Raw genomic sequence first — 27,985 nt, 5'->3', positions numbered from 1 at the left:
ACTGGCTGTTGTCGTCAGCGCCAAAAGCGCCAAGAGCCATGGGGGTTGAAGTTTTTTTACTGTTTGATTGTTATTTAGAGTAGGCAACACCGTGGTGGTGGCTGTATCAAACGTGATACAATTATTGTGCATTTTTTTTTTAATTAACTGTTATAAATTTAAAGATAATAATTATTTTTTTTTTTCATCAATTTACATTAAGAGTATTGTTGTTATTTAAAATATTCTTATTTATTTTTAGTTTTTTTTTTTGTTTATTATTTTTTAATGTAATTTAAAAATTTTATGTGTTTAAGTGAAATTATTATTTATTTATTTATGTGATATGAAAAATAATAAACAAGTTTAAATAATTTAATAAACCAATTTATTTGTTTCTATTGTTTGAATTGTTTTTTTGTTTTTTGTTTTTTTTTTTTTTAGCTTTTTTTATTCGCTGTTTTGTTAATTTGATTTTTTTTTAAATGTGAAAATTTTTCCGGTTGCGGAAATACAATAACGAGTGGAAATTGAGAAATAAAAGATTAAAAATATAGCCAATCGTTGAAGCACTGAGAACAAAGGTCAGTTGAAAAAGCATCGGCTTCAATAATTTAAGGGTTTTTTTTTTTCGCTTTTAATTGGAAAAATTTCGATTTTATTTTTTGCATTGTTGATTGTTTATATAGTTGTTGATTTATTTATTAAAAAAAAAAAAAAAATAAACATATTATTTTTGATATACGTGTTGCATTTGAGAGTTAAATAAAATAAACAACCTTCAATCAACTTGTTTGTTTAAAAAATGATAAAAAACAAACAAAGAAAATAATAAATATGTTTAAAATTGATGAGAAACAATGATAATCATTTCAGTCATATTTTTTTTGCCTTAATTATTCAAATGAACAAATTATTTTTAATCAAATAAATAATAATAATTTGAAATAGCGTTATTTTATACAAAAAATTTCAAATTAAAAAACTGCTCATTCGTGAAAATATTAATTACCAACAATATACAATTAAAATTGATAAAAATAAATTAAATTTCTGAAAAAAAACCTCAAAAAATTTAAAACGAATAATTAACTAATTATTCAATTAAAATTCACAGAAAAAAAAAATAAACAAAATAATTAAATTACAGACAAAAGAAAAAAAAAATTAACAGTTTTATCAATTTAAATTTAATTAATGACTTTCAATGTACTTGTCAAAAAATAAAAAATAAACAAACAAAAAAAACTTTTAAAAATTGACGAGAGACAATAATTATCAATACAATAAAAATAATAATAATCACTGTTAAATTTTTTTTTTTAATTTTCTCTATTAATCAATAATTTCTAAATTTATCGTGATTTTTTTTTTTTTTTTTTCAAGTAACCTTGCAAGTGCAAGTTATTTTTAATGAAAAAAAAAAAAATCAAGAAAAAAGTCATTTTAAGAGGATAAAATTAATTCTTGGATTAAAAAATATTTAAAAATTAGTTTATAATTAAAAGCTTTGATATGAAATAAATATTTTATATAATAATAAATATAAATTTAAGTTCAACAAAAATAAAAAAAAAGTGTAACAAGTGGCTTTGTTGTTATGATTATATGGTCACTAAAGTATAGCATTACCAACATTTTAAAACTGTGTATATTTAAATTTATTTTTCAACTCAATTTAAAATGTAAATATACAATTTTTTTTACAAAAATAAAAAAATAAAATTAAAGCTTAATGTCAAGGTTTATAAAGACTATTGAATTTGTAAAAAAATAAATAATTCCAATGAAAATTACATATAGATTAATGTAATTTTTTGGAAAATAAAAATCAAATAATTCATGTAATTATTGTTGTACAACTATTATTACATACTATATTTTATCAAATAAAAATATTTTGACTTGCAGTATAAATCTAGATATACACAAATAATATTTTTAACCCTGACATTTTATCCCTCGAGACAATCTCAACTACTACAAGTAGAAAATATCATTGTGTGTTGGAACATATCGCGTGATTCGTGTACTTTAAAATGTTCAAAATCTTTTTTGATTATATAATAGTTATATCACTGTATTTTACAATATAAATATTTATTTTTTTACAAACAATTGTACACATACTTTATCTAAATTTCATTATTATTTTTTTCACCTTTTACCTAATAATTTTATTGCTCTTATTTTTTTTTAGAAAATTTATTTCCATTTGTTCTTGTAGATATTTTCGTTGGCTCAAAAAATGACATCCCCTTTAATTATTATTTTTTTCATATCGATCAGACTGTGTTTATGTATATCTGCTTTTATTTTTTCTTGTTTGAATTTTTTATTTTTTAATATTTTTGTTTTTATGAATTTTAATTAATTAATTAGTTGATTGTTTCAAATTTTATTTTTTTTTTTTTGATCAATTTTAAGTGTGATATTTGTAATTAGCATTTTCATTCATGGAAGGGTAGTTTTTTTAATTCGAAATTGTTTGTCTAAAATTTTATAATATATTCCTTTTTTTTCTTTTTTTTTTTTTTGTAGTTTTGTTTCGAATGTTGACCCATTAGATTGTTGAAATTTACCTGCTATAATTTAAGCTCGATTGGAAGTTAGGGTTCGATCAGCAGCTTAACATTGTATTATTTAATTTTTTTTTTTTTTATTTTATATAAATAAAACATGAGCTTAAGATAACACAATTTTCTTTGTTTATTTTTTTTTACTGAATTTATAAATGAAAAGTAGATTAAAAAAAAAAAAAGTAAATTATTATTTTTGATAGAAAAAGTTTTTTTCAATTAATTTTATATCAATATATTTTTTTATAAGTAAAAATAATTTATTTTTTATTTGTCTCAGTTTAGTTTTAAAATTTTTAATTTAAAAATTTATTCATTATGATAATTATTATTTATTAAATTAATTAATATACAAAATGAGATATGAAAATAAAATTTTCATGCTTTTGCCAGGTCTGGATTGTCGTAAAAAAAATATTTCTTTTGACAAACTTTGATAGAGTTACAAAAATATGAAGAAAAAACAGAACAAAAAAGAAATACAAACAAAAAAAAATCAACAAGATATATGGGAAAGGGTCACAAGTTGTTTTCGCCTTTTTTTTACCCTTCAAGTTTTTATTTTTTTTAGCTAGTGCAATTTTCTTGAATCTTATTCTTTTTACCTCTCAACTTATTTTCCAAGTCTATCCTTTTTTTTTACCCAACATTTATTCTCATTATTATAAATTTTTTTTATCCTTATTTTTTATGTAACTAGAATCTTCAATATTACAATTTATTTTCCTTTTTTTTTCTCGTATAATTTTCATTAATTTAATAAGTTTACTTAATAAATTAAAAATATATTATCATTATTTTTTTTTCAAATACAAAATTTATATATTTTCTTTTTTAAAATCATTTGATTGTCTCGTGTCTCGTTAAAATAATCAGTTTTGGCATAAACCTAAATAAATAATACTCTACTAAAGCTATCTATTTATTTTTTTTTTGTTTATTTTGTTGGAGAAATGGATAAACTATTTTATACAGAAAGAAAGTCGATTCTTCAATGTCTCGAAGAAAGAGTAGAACAAGTTTGTGAGTTAGTACTTTTTGATAGTAACTTGGGAATATATTTTTCGTTTATATTTTTTTTACTATTTGATGAGATATTATTGCTGTACATATACATAACAAAAGTCAAAAAGTTTTTCAAAACTAGCGAGATGATAAAGACTCACTGTCCATGGGCATCAACTACATATAAAAGTTTATCTTTATAACAAATTTACAGCATTAAAATTACAATGAAAATTCATTTTCAAAATTTTTTTACTATATTATTATAATAATTTATAATAGAGAAAAAATATTAAAGTTTCTATTCATTATTTATCATTATTATTTTTGTTATTTAAATATTTTTTTAACTCAAAAATAATAATACAGAAAACTATGTCTTTAATATTGACAATACTACTATAAATATTCTTTGGAAATCCTGCACCTGGGATTTAGCATAAATAAAAATATTTCAAAATTTAAATAAACGTATAAATAAAAAAAAAAAAAAAGCTCATTTTTCATATGCAAATCAAATATATATCCACGTTTGATATATTTATTTGAATTTTTTTTTTTCTATGATATTTTAACAATGAAGTTTTCAAATTTATTATATATTAATTTATATTATTATTGTTATTATTTATTAATATTAATATATACATTTATTTTTATTTATCGAAATGCTGGAGGGAAACTGCTATTGACATGAGCTTGTGTGTGCCAAGTAAAAAAAAAATATATCTATGTAAATGTATTTTTATTTTATCTTGAAAAATAAAATAAAATTATCAAAGTTGAAGGATAAATAAAAAAATAAATCAATGGATAAAGGGTATAAAACTGTGTCGCAGTGCAGCGAAATTATACAGAACATTTTTGAGAAAACAAAGAAAAATTTAATACAATAAAAAATATTTAAAAAAAAATATATTATTCTTAATTTTATTATCATGGTTTTGTTATTATTTTAATTGATAATAATATGTTCATTTTTAAGCCTGCTGTCTGTAATATTAATGAATAAATAAATAAATATTTCTCTCGAAAAAATACAGTGTATTATTAGACAGTATAAAAAACAATCAAGTGATGATGATGATTGATCAAGTGATGATAATAATAAATTAATATATGGTATGAAAAAAAACTATATAAATAAAGTCAAAAAAAAATAAAGAAAACATAAATCATAGCAGGGAACACAGGAAAAAGTCGTAAATAAAACAAAAAAAAATAATAATAATTTTAGAAAGAAAATATATTATTTTAGGTTGAAATATAAAATATGTTTGGGTTCTGTTAATTTAAAATAAATCATATAATATTAGAAGTTAAATTGAGATGAAAAACTAATCATTAAAAATATTTTTTAATTCATATTTTATCTTGTTTTTCAATAATTTAACGTTAATAAAAAAAATTGCTGTTGGGAGATTAAAAATAATCCGTATGTTTTATGTAATATTTGAAAAAAAAGGGTGATTTAATAATGTCAGTAATACAGTAATAAAGCTCAGCATGAAATCATATAAGCTCAGAATTATCTTCATGTTCATATTACATTTTATGTGGGAGTGCTAAACTCCCAACACATGGTGTCAACTTGTTTGAATTTTCACTGATTACAACTTTTTTGTTACATTATTCTTGAAATTTTAATTTACAAAGTTTTATGATAAATTTTGACATTGAATTTCAAAATGTATAAGTATGTATATAAAAATATTTTTTACAATTTAAAAAACTTTTTTTAAAATAAAACTAATTTATATTTTTTAAAATTTTTTTAGTAATATTTATAACGTTATTATTTATAATTTTAATTAACAATCATAAATGAAAGAAAAAAAATAATAACATGGTGTATTTTTGTTGGGTCAAATAAGGTTTAATTATGATTAATAATTTACTAAAATTTACCGAGCCAAAATGCATTCTATGATAGATGTTGTAATAGGATAATTGAAACAAACTGATAGTTATGTGTACAGGACCATGTGTATATCCACTAAATGAAAAATTATATAAAACTAATAATGATATCCAATTAAAAATCTAAAAACTTTATTAATTAAATTTTTATTAAATTAATTTTTTGTTTAAAAGTTTTTTCTATCTAATTTATTTATTAATATTCGAACAAAAAAATGAACAATGTTTTGATAAATTATTTGAAATAATATTTAGTAACTTTTTAATTTAAAATTCATTTGGGATTTTTATAATATTTTATTTATTAATCAATTTATATTTCATTGAATATTATTTTTCTGTATTTTATTTATTTATCTCACAAGAAATTGTAAGATGAAGAGTTAACTTGTATTATATATGAAATACAATCACATTGCCAATAAAAGTATATAGCTTTATTATTAATTCCATTGGGAATGATAGCACAATTGTTAAACATTACCCCGAGGCTTTTTTTTTTCTTCCATATATTTTTTTTTTCACTATTTTATTTATACTCGACATTGACTGATATTATTCTACTCTAACACTTTGTTACTTTTAAAAGTTTATGCTATTTTTTTTTTATTTACTATTTTAACAAATACAACATTCGAACTTTATTGTGATAAAACTTGTATTTTAAATTGGTACATGTCCCGGCTGAAATAACATTTAAAATGACATAGTAAATTTCCAACTTTGATAAGAAATGTGTTGGTAATATTCAAATTTATTTCGTCTCACCAATTTGATTAAAAAAAACAAATTAAATGAAAATTTTTATCAATTTTTTATCACAATTTTAATATACAAAAAAAAATAAATATTTTAAATTTTTTAATTTGTTTTTTTTGTACTCTGTACAATTTTCATAATATGATAAAAAGTAAATTTTTTTTTTCACTTCAAAATAGTGAATAATAGCTTGAAGGTTGCTAAAAAAAAATGGAAATAAAAAAAGAGATTTAAAAAAATAAAATTAACAAACACGAGTTGAGTTTTATTATTTTCATTATGCAAAAAAACAAAAAGGGGATGACATTGTATACTTGGTTCATCCCTTGTTGTACATAGTATTATTTTTTATTTTAATATTGACTTGCAAATTAATAATAAAAAAATAAATTAATTAAAAAAAAAAGTGATACTTTTTATCTGGATTGGATTGATCCAAGTCTTTGTCTTTCGAAAGACATAATGGCCAATTGCCTTTGTGTATATGAAGTCCTTCATTTAGTCTTTCACTTATTTTAACACCCCTTTGTTTTTCTATCACTCGTTACTCTTATAACTCTCAATAAAAATCGACAAGTAGTTTTTATTTTCCTCGATTTTTTATATGACAAATAATTTAATTTAAAAAAAAAAATTATAAAATCAAATCAAAAATAAATCTTTGAAATATAAAAATTAGTTTTTGGTATTTTTCATTTATTTTCATTGAAAGTTTAATAAAGTTTATACTCAGTATATGAAATAACCTTTAAATTATTATATGAAAATTTAAATAATATGAATAATTCATGAATAGGTGGCAAAAATTTTAGTGGATTCATATTTGTTCAAATGCAAAAACTTTATATAATGTTTAACATGATTCAAGAGTGACAGTTTGTATATAATTTTGTGTACCTGAATTTTGAATCTAAAATAATTTATTGATTGAATATTAATCTGTATAATAATATCATATAAAAATTCAATAATTTTTTAATTTTTATAACTGATAAAATAAATTATTTGAGCGATGAAATTTCATCACCCAATTTTTATTTTTTAAGAAATAATATTACAAATTGATAAAACAAATAGTAAATTAATTTTTTTTTTTGTTTTCTTATTTACCCGGAACTGTTTGACTTTATACTCAATCAATATTGTTAATAATAATTTAGATAATAAAGACACTAGAGGCCAATAACTGTCACGCATGTCTCTGACCCAAATTGACCATGTCCAGTTAAGTAAACAAAAAAAAAAAATTGTTAATTCTTTATCGTGGATGATGTATAAACTTTTTTTTTTCCAGTTTTTTTTTTTTTGTAGTTACTAGTTGTGCTAACTCAACAAGAAATTTTTTAATTATAATATTATGTGCTCATAACATGCAAAACATAAATTGACTCAGTGAAATAATTTACAATTTCTGTTGTCTGATATTGCGGACAAATTCGACACTGGTTATCCGAGTTGTTTGGATAATAATTATAATTCACTAAATAATTTCAAACATGGACATTTCAAATAAAAAAAAAAAAATAATAATTACAAATGTATATACAAAATTAAATAAATAAAAAAACATGAGCCAGAGTAAATACGAAATACGTGTTTGTAATATTCCAAATGTAATTACAATATATAATAACAACAATAATGAATGATTTATTTAATTGAATTATTCAACAAGTATTTCTGTGTATTAATTAAAGTCGAGAATAAATGAAAAAAAAATTTATTAATCAATAATTTATAAATGAAATAATTTTGAAGATAAATAATAAGAAAAGATTTCGTTTATTTTTTTTTTTTTTTTATTAAATTATAATCTATCGACAAAAAAAATTAATTAACAAATACCACATATATAAATTTACTTAATATACTTTGTCACCGCTATGTGGTGTTTTACAAAAAGTGGTGGATTGTTTCTCGCATGTGGACATGTAGATCATCGTTACTATATATACAAGTTCAAATTTTGCATTTGGGACCTGTGTTCTGGTTGTATGGTAGATATAGTCATCCTGTAATTAGGTGAACATCATAAATTCTAATAATCTACCGATTCTACCATATATTATCTATGATGATATGATGACGCCGCGTTTTTATAAATATAACCAAGAAGACTTTTAGAGACCCCTAATGATGATTATGGTCTTTCTAGTCTTCTTGGATATAACGCTTTATAAATCCGCAGCTTCTAAACGCTTCAATCTTTTATACACATGTTGTAAATGGAGGCTTCGTTTAATTGTTTCAATTAAAATTGAACAAATTTCAACACTTGAAATAATTGTTTCAATTATTTCAAGTGTTGAAATTTTTGTTTTTTCTTTTCGATCAATTTGTGGTTGAGGTATAAAAAAAATAAATGTAAGCTGTTTAAAATATATCCACGTATTGATGTCAAAAAGTTTTTAAAATATTGGCCCAATTTTTCCGGTGGGATAAACTTGAGACACGTGATACTATCGTTAATTTATTGATTTTCCTATGCGTAAACTCAACCTGATTATTACGTGATAACTTTTTTTTTTTTTTCTACAAATCTACTTGAAGCTTTTATACTTATTTATTTTATCAATCAGATAGTATTAGTATTATTTGCAGGATTAATTGTTATTATATAAAATATTTATTATAAAAGTTTTACAGGTTTATTGATCTTTTTTAATTAAAAATTTATAACAATGTAAATATTTTCAGTATACATATTTAGCTGCATAATTATTAACACTATAAATTTATAATTAAAAAGAAAAAAGAAATATCTATGTAAATGATTATTAAAAAACTTTGAAGTTAATAAATTTTTAAAATTTAAAGTTTATATTAATTATAATAAATATTTATTATTTAAATAAAAAAAATGTTTTATAAATTTTTTTAAAAATAAAATATCGAAAATACGATTTATATTTTTTTTTGTAATAAATAATGCTTAGACCACGATGAAAATTTTTTTGAAAATGAACTTATCTTTATTTGCCGGGCAAATTTAAAAAATATTTACCAATGCGTTTTCCCAGGAGAATTTTTATAAAAATCTTGAAAATAGAATTTAATTGAAAAATGAAAATTTATTTCTTTCATTGACAACAGCGAGAAAAAAATGCCAACAAATTCAATGAAAGCAAGTTGGAAAGACGTCAACCAATGTCCAGAAGATTAATGACAGTAGTCGTTTTTATAAAAAAAAAAAAAAAATAATTGTTAATCAACAATTTAATCAATCAAGACAAATATATTTCAAAAGTTTTTATAACAAAAACAATAATTCAACAATCAAACAGTTGATGAATAAATTTCATTAACTTATTCTGTTATATTCAAATAGATTATATAACCAAGGCACAACAAGTTAAATCATATTTCCCCGACAGAATGTGTGATGAATAACCCAGTGCAGCTTGCACATCAGTGTGAAACCTCACAATATGTGTAGCACTACAATTAATGTATAGAACATGTGGCTAGTCATCAGTTATATTATGAATATCTATGATCTACTTTATCATAATTATTATCAGTTAGCTTGTACTCTCTATCATCACTGTGTCAAATTATTTTTCATCATCTCATTCAACATTTATTTATCATTTATAATATTTTTTTTTTCCACCAAAAACAACATACCTACTTGTTTTTTTTTTTTTTAATTTTAAATATCATCAAGACAAGATACTGTGAAACTGTGATGAAAATTTGATTTTAAATATTTAAAAAAACCTCTTTTTTATAAAAATAAAATCATATTTTTACATGAGATAAAAAATATATTGTTTCCATGTGAATATTAAATAAATATGATGTACATATTTTTTATGATTTATATTTTCATATCACGTTTCTTTTTGACTGTCTGTGATTTAAATTTATCAATACACCAATGCACATCACGTATTCAGCTGACCAATTTAAATGTCACTCGATTTTTTTTTATAAAATCAATTTCCATGAAAATATAAATTTTTTTATCTCACAAATAGATTGTATTATTAATTATTTAACAAAAAAATTACTCACTTATTTAGTTGTACAACTTGACAATGTTAATATTATTTGAAAATTCTCTTTTGTGTTGTTGTTATGAATTTTAAGTTTAATTAAAATATCAGGTTAATGGAAATTACAATCATCTAGCTTCATCACACATAAATCTGAAATATGATAAATAAAATATACTTTATAAAAGATATTATCAAAATTAAATTGATAATTTAAACAATTGGCTTTTATTTACAAAAAAAAAAAAAAAGAAAAAAAAATGTTAGTTAGTTAAAGTGCAAATGGTAAATGGATGATGATATATAGATAGAGTAGAAAATTGTCAATATTTATAGGTCAAATGGAGAGCTACATGAAAGAAAATAGTTAAGCTGTGAGAAAATATCTTGTAAAGTTTTGGATGAACAGAAGTGCTACAGGTGTGTTGTGTTTCACGCTTGGATTGACCTTTATTCTGTTTTATACTTAATCTGGTCCTTTACAATGTTTATATGTCTCTTTATCATGCTAGCCATTATTCAGAACTACATTTCAACTAGACTAAATCCTTGTTGAGAAAGTTGGGTGGGTTTAATTCTTGCTTAAGTAACTTTAACAGTCAAATAATAAAAATTCTTTGAGACACTTTATTGTTAATTACGAATTTGACTATTAATCATTGTTTGATTTTTTATTTTAAATATGGATATTATTTTTTTTTATATAAATTTATTCATTATTAATATTTTTTTGAAATTAAAAATATTAAATATCTACTTGGATAAATAAAAAATCATTGATAATTTATCAAAAGTATATTATACAATTTAATTATCAACAATTAAAATAATACAATTTGGAATATATTATTAATTATTTATTGAATAATTTAAATACTCATATTTAGTTATGACTGTGTAATAAATTTACTGATTATTCAAATAATGAAAAATAAATTTAAAAGTTAATATATTGTATTGACTTACAAAATTATTACTATGTATTATATTTAAAATAAAAATAATTTACAGAATATTTACAATTAAAATTACCGGTTTAATTAAACAATGAAAGCTGATTTATATAATTTCACATAATTATTATTTAATATTTATTTATTAACAAGAAAAATCAATTGTAAAATTTTTTTTTAATATCATTTTTTTAATTTATAATTTTGTTGTTGAAACTTATTTATTCATAATGAATTTTGTTCAATGGACAATGTCATCTGAATATAAATTCAATTTAATTTTTTTATTTAGATAAAAATAAATTAAATATAGAAATTTTAATGATTTTTCTCTATAAAAAGATGCAATTAATTCAATTAAAAAAGTTTTAATAATTTTTTTAAATTTAAATATCAAATGACAATATAATAAAGCAGAAAATTTGGTTTTAATATAATAATAATATATAAACTAAAATTTATTATTGTCATTTTGATTTATTTTCTATTTTTTTTTTAATATACCTTTTTTTCTTGGTTTATTTTCAGTCGACCCCAAATGTATATTAAAAAACATTCTCAACGCTATAGCTGAATTTAATCTGAGTCAACGAGAGATTACTTCAAAATGAAACGAAAAAAAAAAAAAGATAATAATAATAAATTAAACTCGTCAATGTATAAAAAAAAAAAAAAAAAGTTTTGTGGATAAAATAAAAAATTATATTCCTTCATTCGTATTTTCCGGATCGTTTGTATAAAACTTTATTTGATTGTTTTGAAACAATGTCTTTTTTGACCCTTAACTAATGACAAGCATTTAATGTCATTGTAAACAAAATAATAAAAATAAATGAGACAAGATATATATAAAAAGTATAATGATTATTTTTTTTTTTCATTAAATTTTTCTTATTACAATTTATAAAAATTTATATTTTATTTTTTCATTGTCCTAATTCATCATTATATTTATTCAATTGTTATTATTTTATATTTGAAATACGACACTGGGCTATCATAACCACAGCACCATTTAAAATTTAAAAATTTAAAATATTTTTTTTTTATTATCACGAGAACAATAGTTACTCATAAAAAATAAAATTATTCAACTTTTTTTTTTTTACAAGACCCTGGTAAATAAATAAAAAAAGAAACGAAAAATAATAATTATTAGCATGTGATAATGATTCTAGAGAACAATATGATTTTGTGAACTAAAAAAAAAATTAATTAAAAAACAAATTCAAAAGATTATTTAAATAAAATCCTCCTCCTAGAATAAAATTTTGAATGAATTGATACATTTTTTTTTTTCATTTAGATGCAATTTTAAATTCACTTTACATTTTTGAATAAATAATTATTCTTTTTATTTCCTGTATATATTATTACCATTTTTTTTTTTTATTTCACATAAACCTTTTCATAAAATTAACTCGTCTGTGGGCATTAACGTTGATTCGTTTCACTCGTATTCAACTATTCAACTGAAATTGGTATAAGTTAATTTAAACTATGCAATATTATGTATTTTTATTTTTCTTAAATTAATACTATTTCAAATTTGTTCTACATTTTGAATGCCAAAGTATTAATTTAATTTCTCATAATTTTCGACGTTCGTAAAGAGAAAAAAAAAAAATGTAATTGATTAAGTAATTCACTTTGGAATATTGTCTCAAGAAATAAACTTGATAAACAAAAATAAAAAAAAAGCGAAAAACCAATTAAGCCATATATTTTTGTTCCTATTTTTGTCAGTTAAAAAAAAATATTTAAAATGAAACTCGTAAATATTTGAATAAATGAATAAATTGAATTTAAAATAGAAGATAAAGAATTTTATACATCAAGAGTAGTTGAGCAGTTAAAATGAACATAATATAAGGGAAAAAAAAAAAACGAAAAGTCATAACTAGACAATCGAAAAATAGAATCTCTCTGTGAATGGGTTGTAATTGAGGGCTGTGAAAAGTTATAACAATAAAGGGTGAATGATTGTTGCGAGGCAACCGCATGTGCTCAACCTCTATTTATTTATTATTATTTTTTTTATTTTTTTATTTCACCACTCCTTTTATTTAAAGCACCCTGGTGATATCATATATGATATGTTACGTGTATAACTGTGTTATATGAATATCGAAATTCAGATTTATAACTCAGCTATAGTTTTTCAACGTTTTTTTATTTTTTTAACTCGAGAATATATACACTCCCTTTTTATTTTCTGTATGAAAAAAGCATCCATTAAATTTGTTAATTAAATAATTTATTTAAATTTGATAATTTAATATTATATGTACATGGTTTTTTTGTTTAGTGAATGAAAATAATGACATTAATTTATTTTTAAAAAAATCGTATTTTAAATATTGAATTTAAATATGATCTATTTTCTAAATTTCAGTAAAAATTTATTGACTTTTTTTCAAATTTTACATTCAATTTAAAAATGATAATTTAATGATGTTTTATTTTATTCTTATTATTTAATTTAGTTGGGAAAAAAAGCATGTCTGACCATACATGTGGCTGAACTACTGAATTAAAAAAAAATTATTAAATTCAGTGAAAAAAATATGAAATAAGCAATTCTCATTTTTTCAAGATATCAACCTTAGATTCATTTTACCTGACAGAAATAGTATAAAATAAAAATAAATAGACGAATGAAAATAGAATAAAAAAAAAAGGGAAAAAAAGATGATTAAAAAATGTAAAAAATTGCCAAGATGAAAATGAAATAACGAAAGCCATGATGAAGGTTAAAATTGGTCGGGGATTGTTGGCTAAAATTAAATTCAAAATGTTTTTTTTTTTTAATGATCAACAAAATGCAATTTGGTGGTGAATTTTTCATATGAAAAAAATATGTATATTATTTAAAAAAACTTATGCAAAAAAATATTCAGAGCGCATTGAATTTTAATTCAACTGACTGACCAAATTCACTCGACCATTTATTTTATTTATTAATTTTATACAGCTGAAAAATATGCTGCTTTTTAAAATATTTAAAAAAATCATAAATAAATTGAATCAATATTTTTAAAAGTATAAAAAATTAATACTTTTTATTGACAATTATTTATAAAAATAGAAAAAAAATTTTAATATATTTTTATTGTATTTGAAAATGTATTAAATGATAGTTAGTATTTCAATAATACTCATCATGAATTAAACATTTGATCAATAAATAAAATTTAAAATTAATTTAAAAAATGCATCTAATGTTTTATGAAAATATATTTTTTAAAAAAATACTTATATTTAAATTTTGCATGATTTATTCATATTTGTATATTGTACTAGAAATAAAAAAAAATAGTCTTATATATTCTCGAGATATTATGGTAAAAAATAAAAAAATAAAAAATAAATAAAAACGAGTTAGCAGATATTTTAGTTGTTGAATTTTATTTTTATATTTGCTCGAGGCATTGCCACTTTAGTGCTTCTATAAATTCACTGAATAAATTGTTATTCGTCATTGCGGTTTAATTTTATGAAACAAATATTCGAGATATTTATTAACCTGAAATTTCAACCATAAAAAAAAATTTATTTATAAATATACAAATAAAAATATTTCAAATGAAGTAAGAATTTGTCATGAAAAATATTTAAAGTTTATTTATTTGTTTATTTATTCATGTATTTATTCATTTATTAAGTATTTATTTTACTCTTTTTATTGTATTTATATTTATCAAAAGGAATGCAATACTACTACTGAATTAAATATTATTGGACTGGAGAAAACATGCTTAAAAGCTTAATTTTCCCTAAAAACTTTTCTCCAGTTATTTTAAATAAACAAATCTTTTTGTAAAATATTTTACAACGCCAGGAAAAAATATTATTACATCTTACTTTTTTTTATTTTTTGATTATATCCCTTGAGATTGACACGTCTTCAAAGTAATAACATTTTTTTTTTTTTATTTATTTATTTTTATTGCCAAAGTATTTCTTAAAGTTTTTTCATAAACTTGCGACTTTAATGGCTGCATAACCATGGTTTTTAGACTGAAATTTTATTGCACTTAAAAGTTTTAAAACACGAAAAAACTTCCAAATAATATTTACGATATTAGGTGTTTATTTTTATGTTAAATTATTATTATTTTTAAATATTCAAAATATTTAAAACTAGCCAGTGTTATCTGATTTTATCAGTTGGAAATATTTATCTAAAAATGCAACAGTCAATTTTTTTTTATTGACAAAAAAAAAAATAAAAAAACAACAATTACTAGTTGACATTTTAACTAACCCATTGTAAAAAAGATCACACGTAAAAATCAATTTACAAACGTAGTGACAAATTTTAAATTTACAGTTTGTTCATTTTCTGCAGGTTGATGAAATGTGAAAAGTCCCAGCGTAATATATATTTAAACAAGTACAATAAATTTGTTTGTTAAATTTATATCGACATTTTATAAAATAGAAAAAATAGATAAATAAAAAAAAATTATCGAGGCAATTAGTAACAAATGAATGAGTGAAAACTTGCTGATATTGTGTGGCAAGATAGAATCAGTATCCAATAGACAGACAACACACACTATCACGTTGATATCCTGGCTGATAATTGCTTTCGTAATTGCGCCCTTATCGATCAAGCGCAAATCCTCGGGTCATTCATTTACCCAGCAGGACTTCATCTATGTCACTAATTGCCCACAAAAAAATAAAAATATAAATAAACAAGTCTTTTTTTTCAAGTGAATTTTCTCGTTTTAATTTAAATAATTTATTCCATCAGATGAAAAATAAGGAAAATATTTAAAAATTTAATCGTGTAAATTATTTTCAAGATTATATAAATATCAAATTTATACAAAGACATTGTTTAATAATTTACAAAATACATACAATTAACTTTTTTATGGCATTTATCTTTTGTATATATTGAACAATAAGGCCGATAATGAAAGAGACTAATTTATCTAACTTTAAATGCCGAGTACATTTTATTGACAAAAAGTCAATCACCAACATGATCCAAAATAATAACATATCGATGACATGGATTGAAGTTTACATAGTCAAAGTTTTCAGTGGTTAAACGTAACAAGTACATGGAGCTTTCAAAACTCTTGATACTTCTAATTAAATTTGAAACAAAGTTTACACGATAATAATTAAAAAAATTTGTCCAACATAATATAATTTATGTTTTTTTTTTCAAACAAGGTATAAAGATTGTTTTAATGATTTATTATGATTATATTTTGGGATAATTTAAAACATTGTTTATATTGTTTAGAAACTATGTGAAAGTTTAAACGTGTGTTGTTGAAATACATCAAAATATATAATCAACAATCACAAGTGGTAGATGTTTAGCTTTATTGAGCAACTAAAGTAAAACATAAATTCAAAATTCACATCGTACTTAATATACTAAAGTAGTTTTGGCTATGAATTTATCAAAGAAAACATTTCGATTAACTGAACAATTGTCTGGTATTCAAATACAGATACTCTCAAACAATAATTCATCAACATGAAACTATTCTCGTAAATATATTTTAAAAGAAAATTATTCAAAAAAATGGTAAAAGAGAAGATAAATAAATTATTATGATAAAAAATTATTTGAAAATTATTATTATAACATTTTTTTTTTGAGTAAAAATGGATGGAAAATTTGATTTATAAAGTTTTAAGTTAGCATAAGAAATATAAAGTGTTTCAATTTAAAAAAAAAAAAAAGATTTTAAAGTTTTACAAGAAAATTAATGTCAAAGAAATAGAAAATATAAAATTTTTATTTAAGAAGTATTTTTAAAAATTAATAATTTTTTATTATGGAAAATGTATTCAATTATGTGTAGGTTATAAAAATATAAATAAAAAAAAAAATGGGAAAGAGGGGTGACAAAAAATTTGATGATCAAAGTAACAAAGAATATAAAAAAAAAAAAAAAAGGCCAGTATTACTGGATGAGAACATAATTTCCCATGAGAATTACATACGAAAATATATACTAAATAATTCTCTTCCCCAAAATGTCTAAATATAAATATATATTTTTTTTTCAACATGAAAACTCCATTTACATTCTAAAATTTTATTTATTTTATATTTTCAATATATAATGATAATAATTATTTCAAAAATTTAACTAAAAATATCGCTTTTTTATTTTTTATTTTTTTGTTTGTAACACTATTGTTGCAGCACAAAAAAAAGCAAACACAATCGACACTCGATATCTAATTTATAAAGCAAACTTTTTACCTTTTGAAAAAATACATTGTATCGGTTTGCAGTAAAAAAAAAAAAACAAAAAAAAAAGAACAAAAGGTAGTAAATGTATATAAAACACTGCTGAAACATTTTTCAAATAATAAACGTGAAAATATTGCTCAATTTTTTTACCCTCTAAATAAGTAGAACATAGAAAAAGCCTAAAAATTATTTGATATATTTTTACCCTTATAAAAAAATTTCATGCATATATAAAAATAGAATAATAATAATAATAAAATACAATAAATATTTTCGTCACGATATTTATATATTATAATTTATAAAACAAATATGAAAAAAAAAAAATTATATATATTTTTCTTTATTCTTTAGACTTGGACAAATGAGTGAATTTAAATTTTTTTATTTATAAAAAATGACATTTTTCCAGAGGGTTAAATATCTGAGTTTTTTTTTTATATATGTAGTGGTATATGTGGGTGTTTATGTTCAATATCAGCATCACGATAGTGTCGTAAACACTAAAATTCAGAAAGACAATTACTTTGATCTACTTTTATGCTGAGTACTGGTGCTTGTTTGACAATAAAACTGGATATATTAACTCACAAAAATATTATGTCTTTTTTCAATCTCATTATTTTATTTATAATTTACTTTTATTTTTTTTAAATACAAGACCTTGTAGTACTAGAATTTATTAATAATAATTGTATGGTTTTAATAGTATAATTTTTGAATTTCACGAAACTATGATTTATATTTTTTAACAATAAATAATGCTTGGCCTACGATGAGAATTTTTTTGAGAATAGTTAAAGCCTGTCTCTAGTTACCCAGCAAATTTTAGAAATATCTACCAATCCGTTTTTTCAGCAGAATTTTTGTAAAAATTAAATCTTGAAAATCTTGAAAAATAAAATATTTAAAATAGGGTTTATTTTCTAAGTCAAAAAATAATACTTGGCCTACGCTGAAAATTCTTTTGAAAATACTTGGAACCTGTGTCTATTTGCTGTATAAATTTTAAAAATATCTATCCATGCGTTTTCGTAAAAAAAATTGAAGAAAATAAAAATAATAAAAAAAGTAATAAGACAGTAAAACCGTCGACCAATCAAATGCCCAGGAGATCGATGACAGCTGTCGTTTTTATGAAAGAAAAGAAAAAAAAAATTCATAATTGATAAGCTAAAACTTTTTTATTTTATTTATTTTGACATTGGCCAGAAGTTTGGTTAAAATAATGTTAATCTTTTATGGATGTCTGATAATATAAGGGTAGTAAAAAAAAAAGAAAAAGGAAAATTTTTTACATTTGAAAAATTATATTTTATTTTTTACACGTATTATATTTTGGTCCCTTGGCCAGGTCACGTTTACAAAATGTTCAATATATTTTTTTTTAAATATATATACAAGCTTACAAGCACAAAAAAAAACATCCTTGAGACTCAAGCCAGAAAAGTTTATCGTTTTATATATATACGTATTGATCCCTATTTTTTTTTCATCATTATTTTTATTTTTGCTTTTTAATATATAATTCTTTATGTCTTGCTATTTTATTTGCAGCTTTTATCCACTCAGTAGATATTTCTTTTATTTTATTTGAAATGCAAAAAAAATAAAAATAAAAAAAAGAAACACTTGCTGATTTTTTAATGAGACAAATGGTGGTTTTTGTATTTAATATTTTAAAAGTTTAACTGTGGCTATCAACGATAAGAAATATATACGATTCTGGAAAAAAAAATAAATAGAAAAAAAAAATTTACAAGTAATTTTAAATGACATAAATATTATTAAATTTAATTGATCCCAGGGTGTATTTTTTTTGTGGTGAAGGTAAAAAGGATAATATGTTAAATATCACAAGAAATATAAATATAAAAAGAGGGTGATATTGGCTAAAGGTATGTATATAAAGCTGATATCATCTAGAAAATGTTTGCCCTAAGGTTAAACCAGTATCCGTTGTTTTAACAATTTATACATAGCTATATGTGTTTTGTTCATCCTAACATGGTCTATTAAGACTATTTTTATTATTAAAATAATCTATTAAGATAAAAAATTTATATCATCATCAAAAGAGCTTTATGGCATTCTCATTTTTTTTTTTCATCTATATTTATTTAAACAAATAAGTAGATTTATAAATAAATGATAAAAAAATATATATTAATTTCTTGGTAAGAATGAAAAATTTGATAAAAACTTTATAAGACTTTTTTTTTTAATTTTTAAATAACCTACTTGAGTGAACTATGGGAATTTTTAGTTGAAAAAAAAAATCTTACAAAAGTATACTCATTAAATAATTTATTCTTTTTTTTTTATAGAACAGCCAGACATAATAAAAAATAAAAATCTCAAAAAACTTATTTAACTATCATGAAAAATAAAAGGAAATTATAAAAATAAAAAAAATTTAAAAGCACTGTTAATTTTTTTCTAGTTTGATAATGTAAAAATAAATTTTTCATTTGGATAATATTGATAATAAAAATACTACTTTACTGCTGAATTTTATTTACGTTGAAATTTTATTTTTAAAAAATTTTTATATTATTTTTGAGAATTTTGATTGCCACATTAAATTTTCAAAATAATTCAGAAAAAAAAAAATAGAAGAAAAAAATTTAACAGCTAAAAATGTTACAATTTATTTCAATATTTCAAGATATTTTTTGTTTTTTCGTACACAAAACAATAAACATAAAAAGAAAATTGACAAATAAAGTAAAATTGGAAATTTAATGACAAAATACTTTTCACTTGGGGACAACTGAAAGGTTTTTTTTTCTATTTGTCTTACTATTGTTTTATGATAAAAAAAAAAATGAAATTCCATTCAATCTATATAGTTATAGCAATTTTTTTTTACCATCTACCGGAAAATTTGTAAAAGAAAAAATATAATGTAAAGAGAAGGAAAAGAGCTTGAATGAGAAAATGACGAGTACCATTTGTATAAATTGCAAAGTACAGAAAATAAAAGCACATATCGTCCCTCAAGTTTGATCATTCCTTTACTCTTATTCAAAAATTTTTTTATATTTTTTTTTTACCCTTCAATTTTCACGTTTGTAAAGAAAATTGGAAGTGAACTGTTGAATACAGTACTCGCAGTCTTTTGGGAATAAAATTTCATAAAAAAAAATTAAGTCAAAAAAATAATATAATGAAAATAAGTTGCAGGTTTATATTATCAGTTGAATTATCAAATTTCATTTTCGTGATGTAATATCATTTGTTTTTAAATTTTATAATGCATATATTATTTAAAAATAATATTGAAATATTGTTTCAATCATTTATTTTCATTCACATTATTATTTTCATCACTAATAATAATAAAATTGATTTTACGTTATACGTGATGAAAATAAAATTCATCTTCAATTATTATTTTACAAATTTGCGAGCAAAAAAAAGCTCCAGCATACTGGATAAACTGGAAAAATATTTAAAATATTTTTTAAATGTCAAATTAAATTTTCTATTTGTTTTTTTAAATTTTAATATTGAAAAATGTTTAAAAAAAATAAAAATAATCATGTAAAATTTGAAATTAAAAGTAAATATTTGTTTAAACATTTAAAAAAAATTTTTACTATTTAATTTTAAACATTTACATTTAATACTTCTAATGGAAAAAAAAATATGAATTTTATTTATTTTTAAAAGTTGTAAAAAATTGATTATTGAGTAAAATATTATTGCCATGTATGATTGATATTTTTAAGTGAAATTTAAATGTCAAGTACAAATGGAATTTTGTGGTTAATCAATAAGCACTACATATGTGTAAATGTATTTATAGAATTGGTTTATTGTAAAGCTGTCGTTAACATACGTAATGTTAGAATATTAAACGAGGTAACATTCAACATACAAATAATTTGGGTATGCATGAATTAATTTAAACATACAGAATTGACTTTCAAAGGATGATTCACATGAACTTAGCATTCACATGAATTACCATTAGCAACAAAATTGATGACTTCTCACTACTCTATCATCTATGCAATGTTTATTATTTAAAAAAAAAAAAAAAAACAATTTGACCCACATTTAAATCAACCAACAACTTACCACAAAATAAAAGAAAAAAAATTAATAAAAAGCAAATTAAACTATACACAACTTTGATTCAAATTACCAAGGTAAATTATTATAAATTTTTTTTTTTATTATTCATTGTAAATAATTTAAAATAATAATAAAAAAATCAGACAATAGTTGCACTCAGACAAAATTACGTTAATTATTAATCTTGAAATGAAATATATTTTTAAAGATATATCAAGATATTTTTCAACTGAATTATTTAAACTAATTTAAAAAAAAAAAATAATATCTTTGGATAAATTTTATTTGGCAAATAATGATAAAGAGAGAGATGGATTTTTATGACGACTTGTAAAAGCATGATACTGACTAAAACCGGAAGTCGTCCATTAGATGGGATACAAGAGAATTGATGATACTATAACGGGAACAAGTCGACAAATGTTTAAAATCAGTATCTATCTAACTTACAATATATTTTGATATTATTTTATTTTGGAATAAATGTATTATATTAAAAATGTTACTAAAATACATTTACTATTATTATTTAATAGTTGAAAAAATTAATAATATTGATTGAAATTTCATAGGCAATTTCCAAAGTATATAGAAAATAATATCCTGCCTTGTCAATGTGAAATAAAAAATGTGCTGTAATTTTTTTTTATCAAGAAAATAATTTTCTTTTTGTGTGTTTATATAATTTTATTTATTAAAAATGTAAAATAATATTTAATTTAATTTTTTTGCTATTTCGCTAGTTTGATTTGAAAATTGAATAATGACAATAATATTGTGGTGAAATAAATCTGTTTCAGACGTTTACACGAGTGATTGAAAACCAGCAAAAGAAAAAAAAACTCGTTACGAAGAAATAGTGGAAAAGAAAAAAAACAAAATTTAATAAAAAATAAAAATGATTGAGTATCTAAAAAAGTAGCAGGAAAACTGATCCAACGAGAAAAGTTTAAAATAATAATAAATAAAATAATATAGATTAAAAATATAAAAAATATATAAAAAAAAAATTATTATTTTTAATTTATTATATTCAAAATGTTGAGCACAAAAATATGGCAATTTTTTTGGATATTATTAATATTTATGGTTTGTAAAATATTTGCCCAGACAATGCAACGTTGTCCATCACATTTATCAATAAGACCATGTTCATGTTCAGTTAAAAAATTGGGTCTTGATATTATATGTGATTTTACTGATCATGGACATATTAATAGTGCTATGACTGCACTTAAAGAACAACAAAATACTGTTATATTTTATTTAAAACTTCGACATAATAATTTACCAAAATTACAAGGTTTTATATTTCTTGGTTTAGTTGTACAACATTTAACTATTCACAATAGTAGTCTAGCAGCAGTTGAAGAAAGTTCATTAAGTTCAATTGGTAAATATTTAATTATTATTATTTGTTTAAATTTTAATAATAAAAATACTAATTTTAAAAATATTTATGTTTATTTAGGAAAAGGATTGACTCAACTTGATTTATCACAAAATTCATTGAGCCTAGTTCCATCACCAGCATTGACAAATTTACATTCTCTTATTATTTTAAATTTAAATAGAAATAAAATTAAAGATTTACGTGCTCGTTCATTTGCTGGTCTTGATACACTGGAAATTTTAAATTTATATGAAAATAAAATATCAAATATTGATCCAGATGCATTCACTGGTCTTGATGAGTTAGTTTAATATTATTAATTAACATTCACATTATTATAATAAAAATAATTGGTTAATTTTTTTTCATTTATTTCAGTCGTAAATTGAAACGTTTAAATTTGGGTGGTAATTTATTAACAAGTGTACCAACACCAGCGCTATCATCATTGGATGTATTAAAAAAATTAGAAATACAAGAAAATAAAATAACAAAAATTCAAGAAGGTGATTTTGAAGGTAAATATAATTTTATTTGCTTTTATCTATAGACAAATATTTATTTAAATTAAAATCAAGTGTCTAAAGAAAATTGTACCTGGGGAATCTCAGGTTTTCCAATTTCCGAAACGACGTGAATAGACTATTTGAAAGAACAAAAATAATATAAAAAAAAAAAAAAAAACAACAGACATATAAAATAAAATTAAAAAATAAAATAAATCGTCAGAAAACGTTTTGCAGAATCCCACACAGTCATCAAGTGAATTGACCCCAGACGTTGCACATTTCATCTGGGTCAAAGGTCACTCACAAGACCCACAAGTATACTAAAATATAATTTCACTACTCTTATTTAAAAATATAATAATAATTTAATTTTAAAACTCTAAAATTAGTTTTTAATCATCTGTTTTTATTCATCGAAAAATTTATTATTTAAAATATTTTTTTAAAAATAATTAGAATTTCCAAAAAATAATTAAAACTTTTTTTTTTTTTTTTTATCATCCTTTTTTTGTTCTTGTTTCAGTCATTATGTAAAACAATGTTTCTTTATATTGTTTTAAAAAAAAATTCATTAAAAACTTTATTATTCAAAATTTCTTTTGTTTTAAAATGCAATACTTAATCAAAAATTTTATCATGCTTATTTTACATGAAATAAAGAAGAAGAAAAATGAAAAATAAAAAAATTGCAATAACTTAAAAATATGGTAAAACAATTTACCTTGAATTATATATTTTAATAATAATAATAATATGAATATTCATGTAAAATTGCATTCTAGTCGTTAAAATGTCTGAATAATAATAAAAAAAATATTATGAAAATGAGGTAAAAGAATTAAGAGAATAATGGCTAACGGCTTTCGACCCTATCATTTTCATTGTTTCAATAATTGCTCAAACAGTCGTAAAAAAAAGTTGCAATACTCCGTAGCATAAAGTCATTATGATAATAAATTAAAAGCCTACATATTAATCAGTATTTGTTTAATTATTAACTGCGAATAATTGTGATAATTATTTAACTAAAGTAAAGATTATTAAAATAATTTTATAACACCTCAAAAATTAAATACCAATTAAGTTATTTAACTGATGATATTTACTAATTAAACAATAGTTAATTTTTTTTATTATTATTTAAATTATATATCATGAAAATGTTAATGAGATTTTATAAAAATTTTTTAACAAATGATTAATGTTAAAAATAAAATATGTGTACGCAGTTGAGAGTTAATTTTTTTTTGTCCTGATAAAAATAGTGAATAAGAAAAATATATAAATAATTTTTAATAATAATTAATATTTATGTTTAGGTTTAAAAAGCCTTGACTCGTTGGTTCTGGCACACAATCAGATACGTGAAGTGCCAGCACGAGTATTTTCACATATGACATTATTAAATTCACTGGAGCTTGATGGAAATCAGATAACACATGTCGATCCTGATGCATTTATAGGTCTCGAGGGTAAGTTTTTTTATTAGATAATATATAAATAATTAAAAAACATAATTATCAATGTAAAATTGATTTTAAAAAATCACCAATCAATAATCAAATATTAAACATTTATTCAATATTTATATTTTTAATTTAATTATGAAAAATGAAAATTAATTAATCTGAATTATTAAATGATACTTGAAAAATAAATATGAAAAAATAATATAAATATTTCATTAATTATAAACGACATTGATGCAGTTTTTATTCATTTTTTTTTTCTACTTTTGTTTGTCATTGTTTAACGTTTAGCAATTAATTTGCAGGGACAATTCAGGGTTGTTTGTTTACTTACAATATTTATATAACAATTTTTTTATTTTTGCTTGTTTTTTTTATCAATAGAAAATCTACAGTATCTAAGACTTGGTGATAATAATCTTCATACAGTGCCCAGTGATGCATTGAGACGACTTCATCGACTACGTCATTTAGATTTGAGATCGAACAACATAACAATATTACCGGAGGATGTATTTACTGGCTATGGAGATTCAATAACATTTTTAAATCTTCAAAAAAATTTGTAATTATTATTATTTATAAAACAAATAATACATATTATTAAATATTAAATTTTTTTATATTTTTCTTGTAGAATCAAAGTATTGCCACCGTTGGTATTTGAAAATTTAAATTCATTGTCATCATTGAATTTACAAAATAACAAATTGGTACATATACCTGATGAAATAACATATCAGATTATTGATACACTGAGGATGATTGATTTGACAGGTAAATTAATAATACACATGTTGTTTAACAAGGTAAAATGATTCAAGATAATTTTAATTTATTCAAAAACGGTTTATCATGTTATTGAGTCAATTGTTTATTGAAAAAAAAAAATTTACAAGAATCATTTGTACCTTGGTCATACTGTATTATGAGATATTTTAATATTTTTTTTTTAAATTACAGATAATCCTTTACTGTGCACTTGTGATTTAGCCTGGTTTCCTGGATGGTTAAAAAGTCTTGAAGACAAAGACGATGATTTAATGGCTAAAAAACGTACAGTTTGTACAATGTTACCTGAAAATCGTGAATATTCTGTTCAAAATATGCCACTGGAACGAATGGGATGTGTTGGAAAAAATGCTGGAAGAATGACATCGACAAATTTTTCAATATCATTTCCATTAATGAGTATTGTTCAATTTATTTTTGCTATTAGTTTTACTTTTGTTCTTTAAATTGATAATTTTAAATTAACTTTTCATATTTAATTAATTTTTTGACAATCGGTAGGCATTTTATTTTTTATTTTAAATTATACTTGTTTTCTTTGATGTTATGATTTTTTATTTTATTTTTTAATATAGTAAATTAAAGTTCACATTTTTTTAATAATAAGAGTAGAATAGAAGCAAATTTCTTGATCGATAGCGACGGTCAAGTAATTTGCTTTATTAAAAAATAAAATAAAAACATCATTTTTAAATAATATTTAAAGTGTTATTAAATAATCTAAATATTTAACGGTGCATATCAAATTGTTGCCAAGAATTTAAAGCATTCTTTTGACATTGTATAATTAGTATTGTTAAAATTTAATTATATTTAGTATTTAAATTAGAAATATTCATTTTTAAATATATCCGGTTGCTCGGTTTCATATACATATCATGCAGACACGTTTCAACTATTTTTTTAAAAATTTTCTTTTTTATCTTTAACAAACTGAAATGAAAATAAAAATTCTCAAGTTTTTTACACGGCTTCTTGAGAATTTTTCTTTTCATTTCATTTAAATTTTCATAATATTTTTTAATTAATTCAATAACAGTATTAAAAAATTTACCAAAGGGTAAATAAATGTTTTTTTTTAAAAAACACTAATCAACTTTTTATTGAAATTTATTAATGTAAATTTTGTTTTGACTCACACGTTAAATTACATAATGACATGAAATTTATAAAACGTAATTCAACAGGAAGTTGACAATTTTTTAAAAATTCATTTAAATTATTTGAATGATTATTTATCTACGTATTATTTTTTATTTATCACATCTTTATATAAAAAAGAAAATTTTAAAAGTTGAAAACGTGAAAAGCACTTGAATTTATTAAAAGAAAATTAGCAAATATCGTAAAATAAAAATTTTAAGAAATTATTAGATATTTAAAAATGCACAAATTAAACTGCACCATATCATGTTGATATATATATTTTAATTAAGCACATGTTATTAAAAAAAACATAGATTTTAAATGTTAATTGATAAAAAATATAAAATAATTTCATGGTGTGATCATAGACAACTTGTGTTTTTTTTAATTTTCTTGTGATCAAAGAGACCAATAGAAAAAAAACGAATAAAAATTTCAATCATAATTGTGATTAACAATGACTACCTCCTCAAAAATAAAAAAATAAAAAATACATTAGTTTCTGATAAATTGACTTTCAAAATACATATATTTTTATTTGAAAAAAAAATTCTTTTATCTATCGATCACAACCATGAAAAATGCTAGATAATATTGATATTTTTAACAAGTGCCCGGTCGCCTCCGACTTCATGTTAATTAACTACTCGAATTTAATTGAAGAAAGTATAAAAAAATATTAATATTAACTAATATACATATCAATTTATTTGACTATCAAAATAGAAAAGCTATTATATACAAGTATATATTTGAAAAAAAAAAAATAAAAATACGTTTAGTGTGACAGTAGAAAAATCTTGACCATAAAAATCATATACATATCTTCAAAAGTACCAAATGACGATTGGAAAAAATTTAAAAATTAATAAAACTTGTTAGATAAATTATTAATAATATAAAAAAAATTTTTTAGATAATTTTATTAGCTGTTAATAAAGTTGTGTGTGTGTGCTATTATGAAAATTTATAAAATATTTTCGATTTATTGTGTGGCTGTAAAAATATTTTTATCAATACTATTAATTTTTTTTTTTTTTTCAATATAAAGAATACGCCAATGACGATTTTATGCTGGCCCTATTATTGCATAAAATTCGCCTGCGGCATATCAATCAAATAATAATTATTTCAAAAAAAAAAAAACGTAAAAAAAAATATCCAT

At 20.9% G+C, this 27,985-nt stretch overlaps 1 protein-coding gene across 1 annotated transcript; it reads left to right on the top strand.

Moving 5' to 3' along the window:
- Positions 1 to 10: 10 nt before the first annotated feature.
- On the top strand, positions 11 to 27,985 carry LOC122859219 (chondroadherin). The gene is made up of 8 exons (XM_044162644.1): positions 11 to 563; positions 22,312 to 22,904; positions 22,983 to 23,205; positions 23,283 to 23,422; positions 24,733 to 24,885; positions 25,267 to 25,447; positions 25,520 to 25,659; positions 25,846 to 27,985. The coding sequence occupies exons 2-8, from the start codon at positions 22,550 to 22,552 to the stop codon at positions 26,118 to 26,120; spliced, it is 1,467 nt and encodes a 488-aa protein (XP_044018579.1). The 5' UTR covers positions 11 to 563; positions 22,312 to 22,549; the 3' UTR covers positions 26,121 to 27,985.

The sequence above is a fragment of the Aphidius gifuensis genome, linkage group LG6 (assembly GCF_014905175.1).
Source record: "Aphidius gifuensis isolate YNYX2018 linkage group LG6, ASM1490517v1, whole genome shotgun sequence".
Taxonomy (NCBI): domain Eukaryota; kingdom Metazoa; phylum Arthropoda; class Insecta; order Hymenoptera; family Braconidae; genus Aphidius; species Aphidius gifuensis.
The sequence above is the reverse complement of the archived record's forward strand: the minus strand, read 5'-3'. Positions and strand labels throughout refer to the sequence as shown.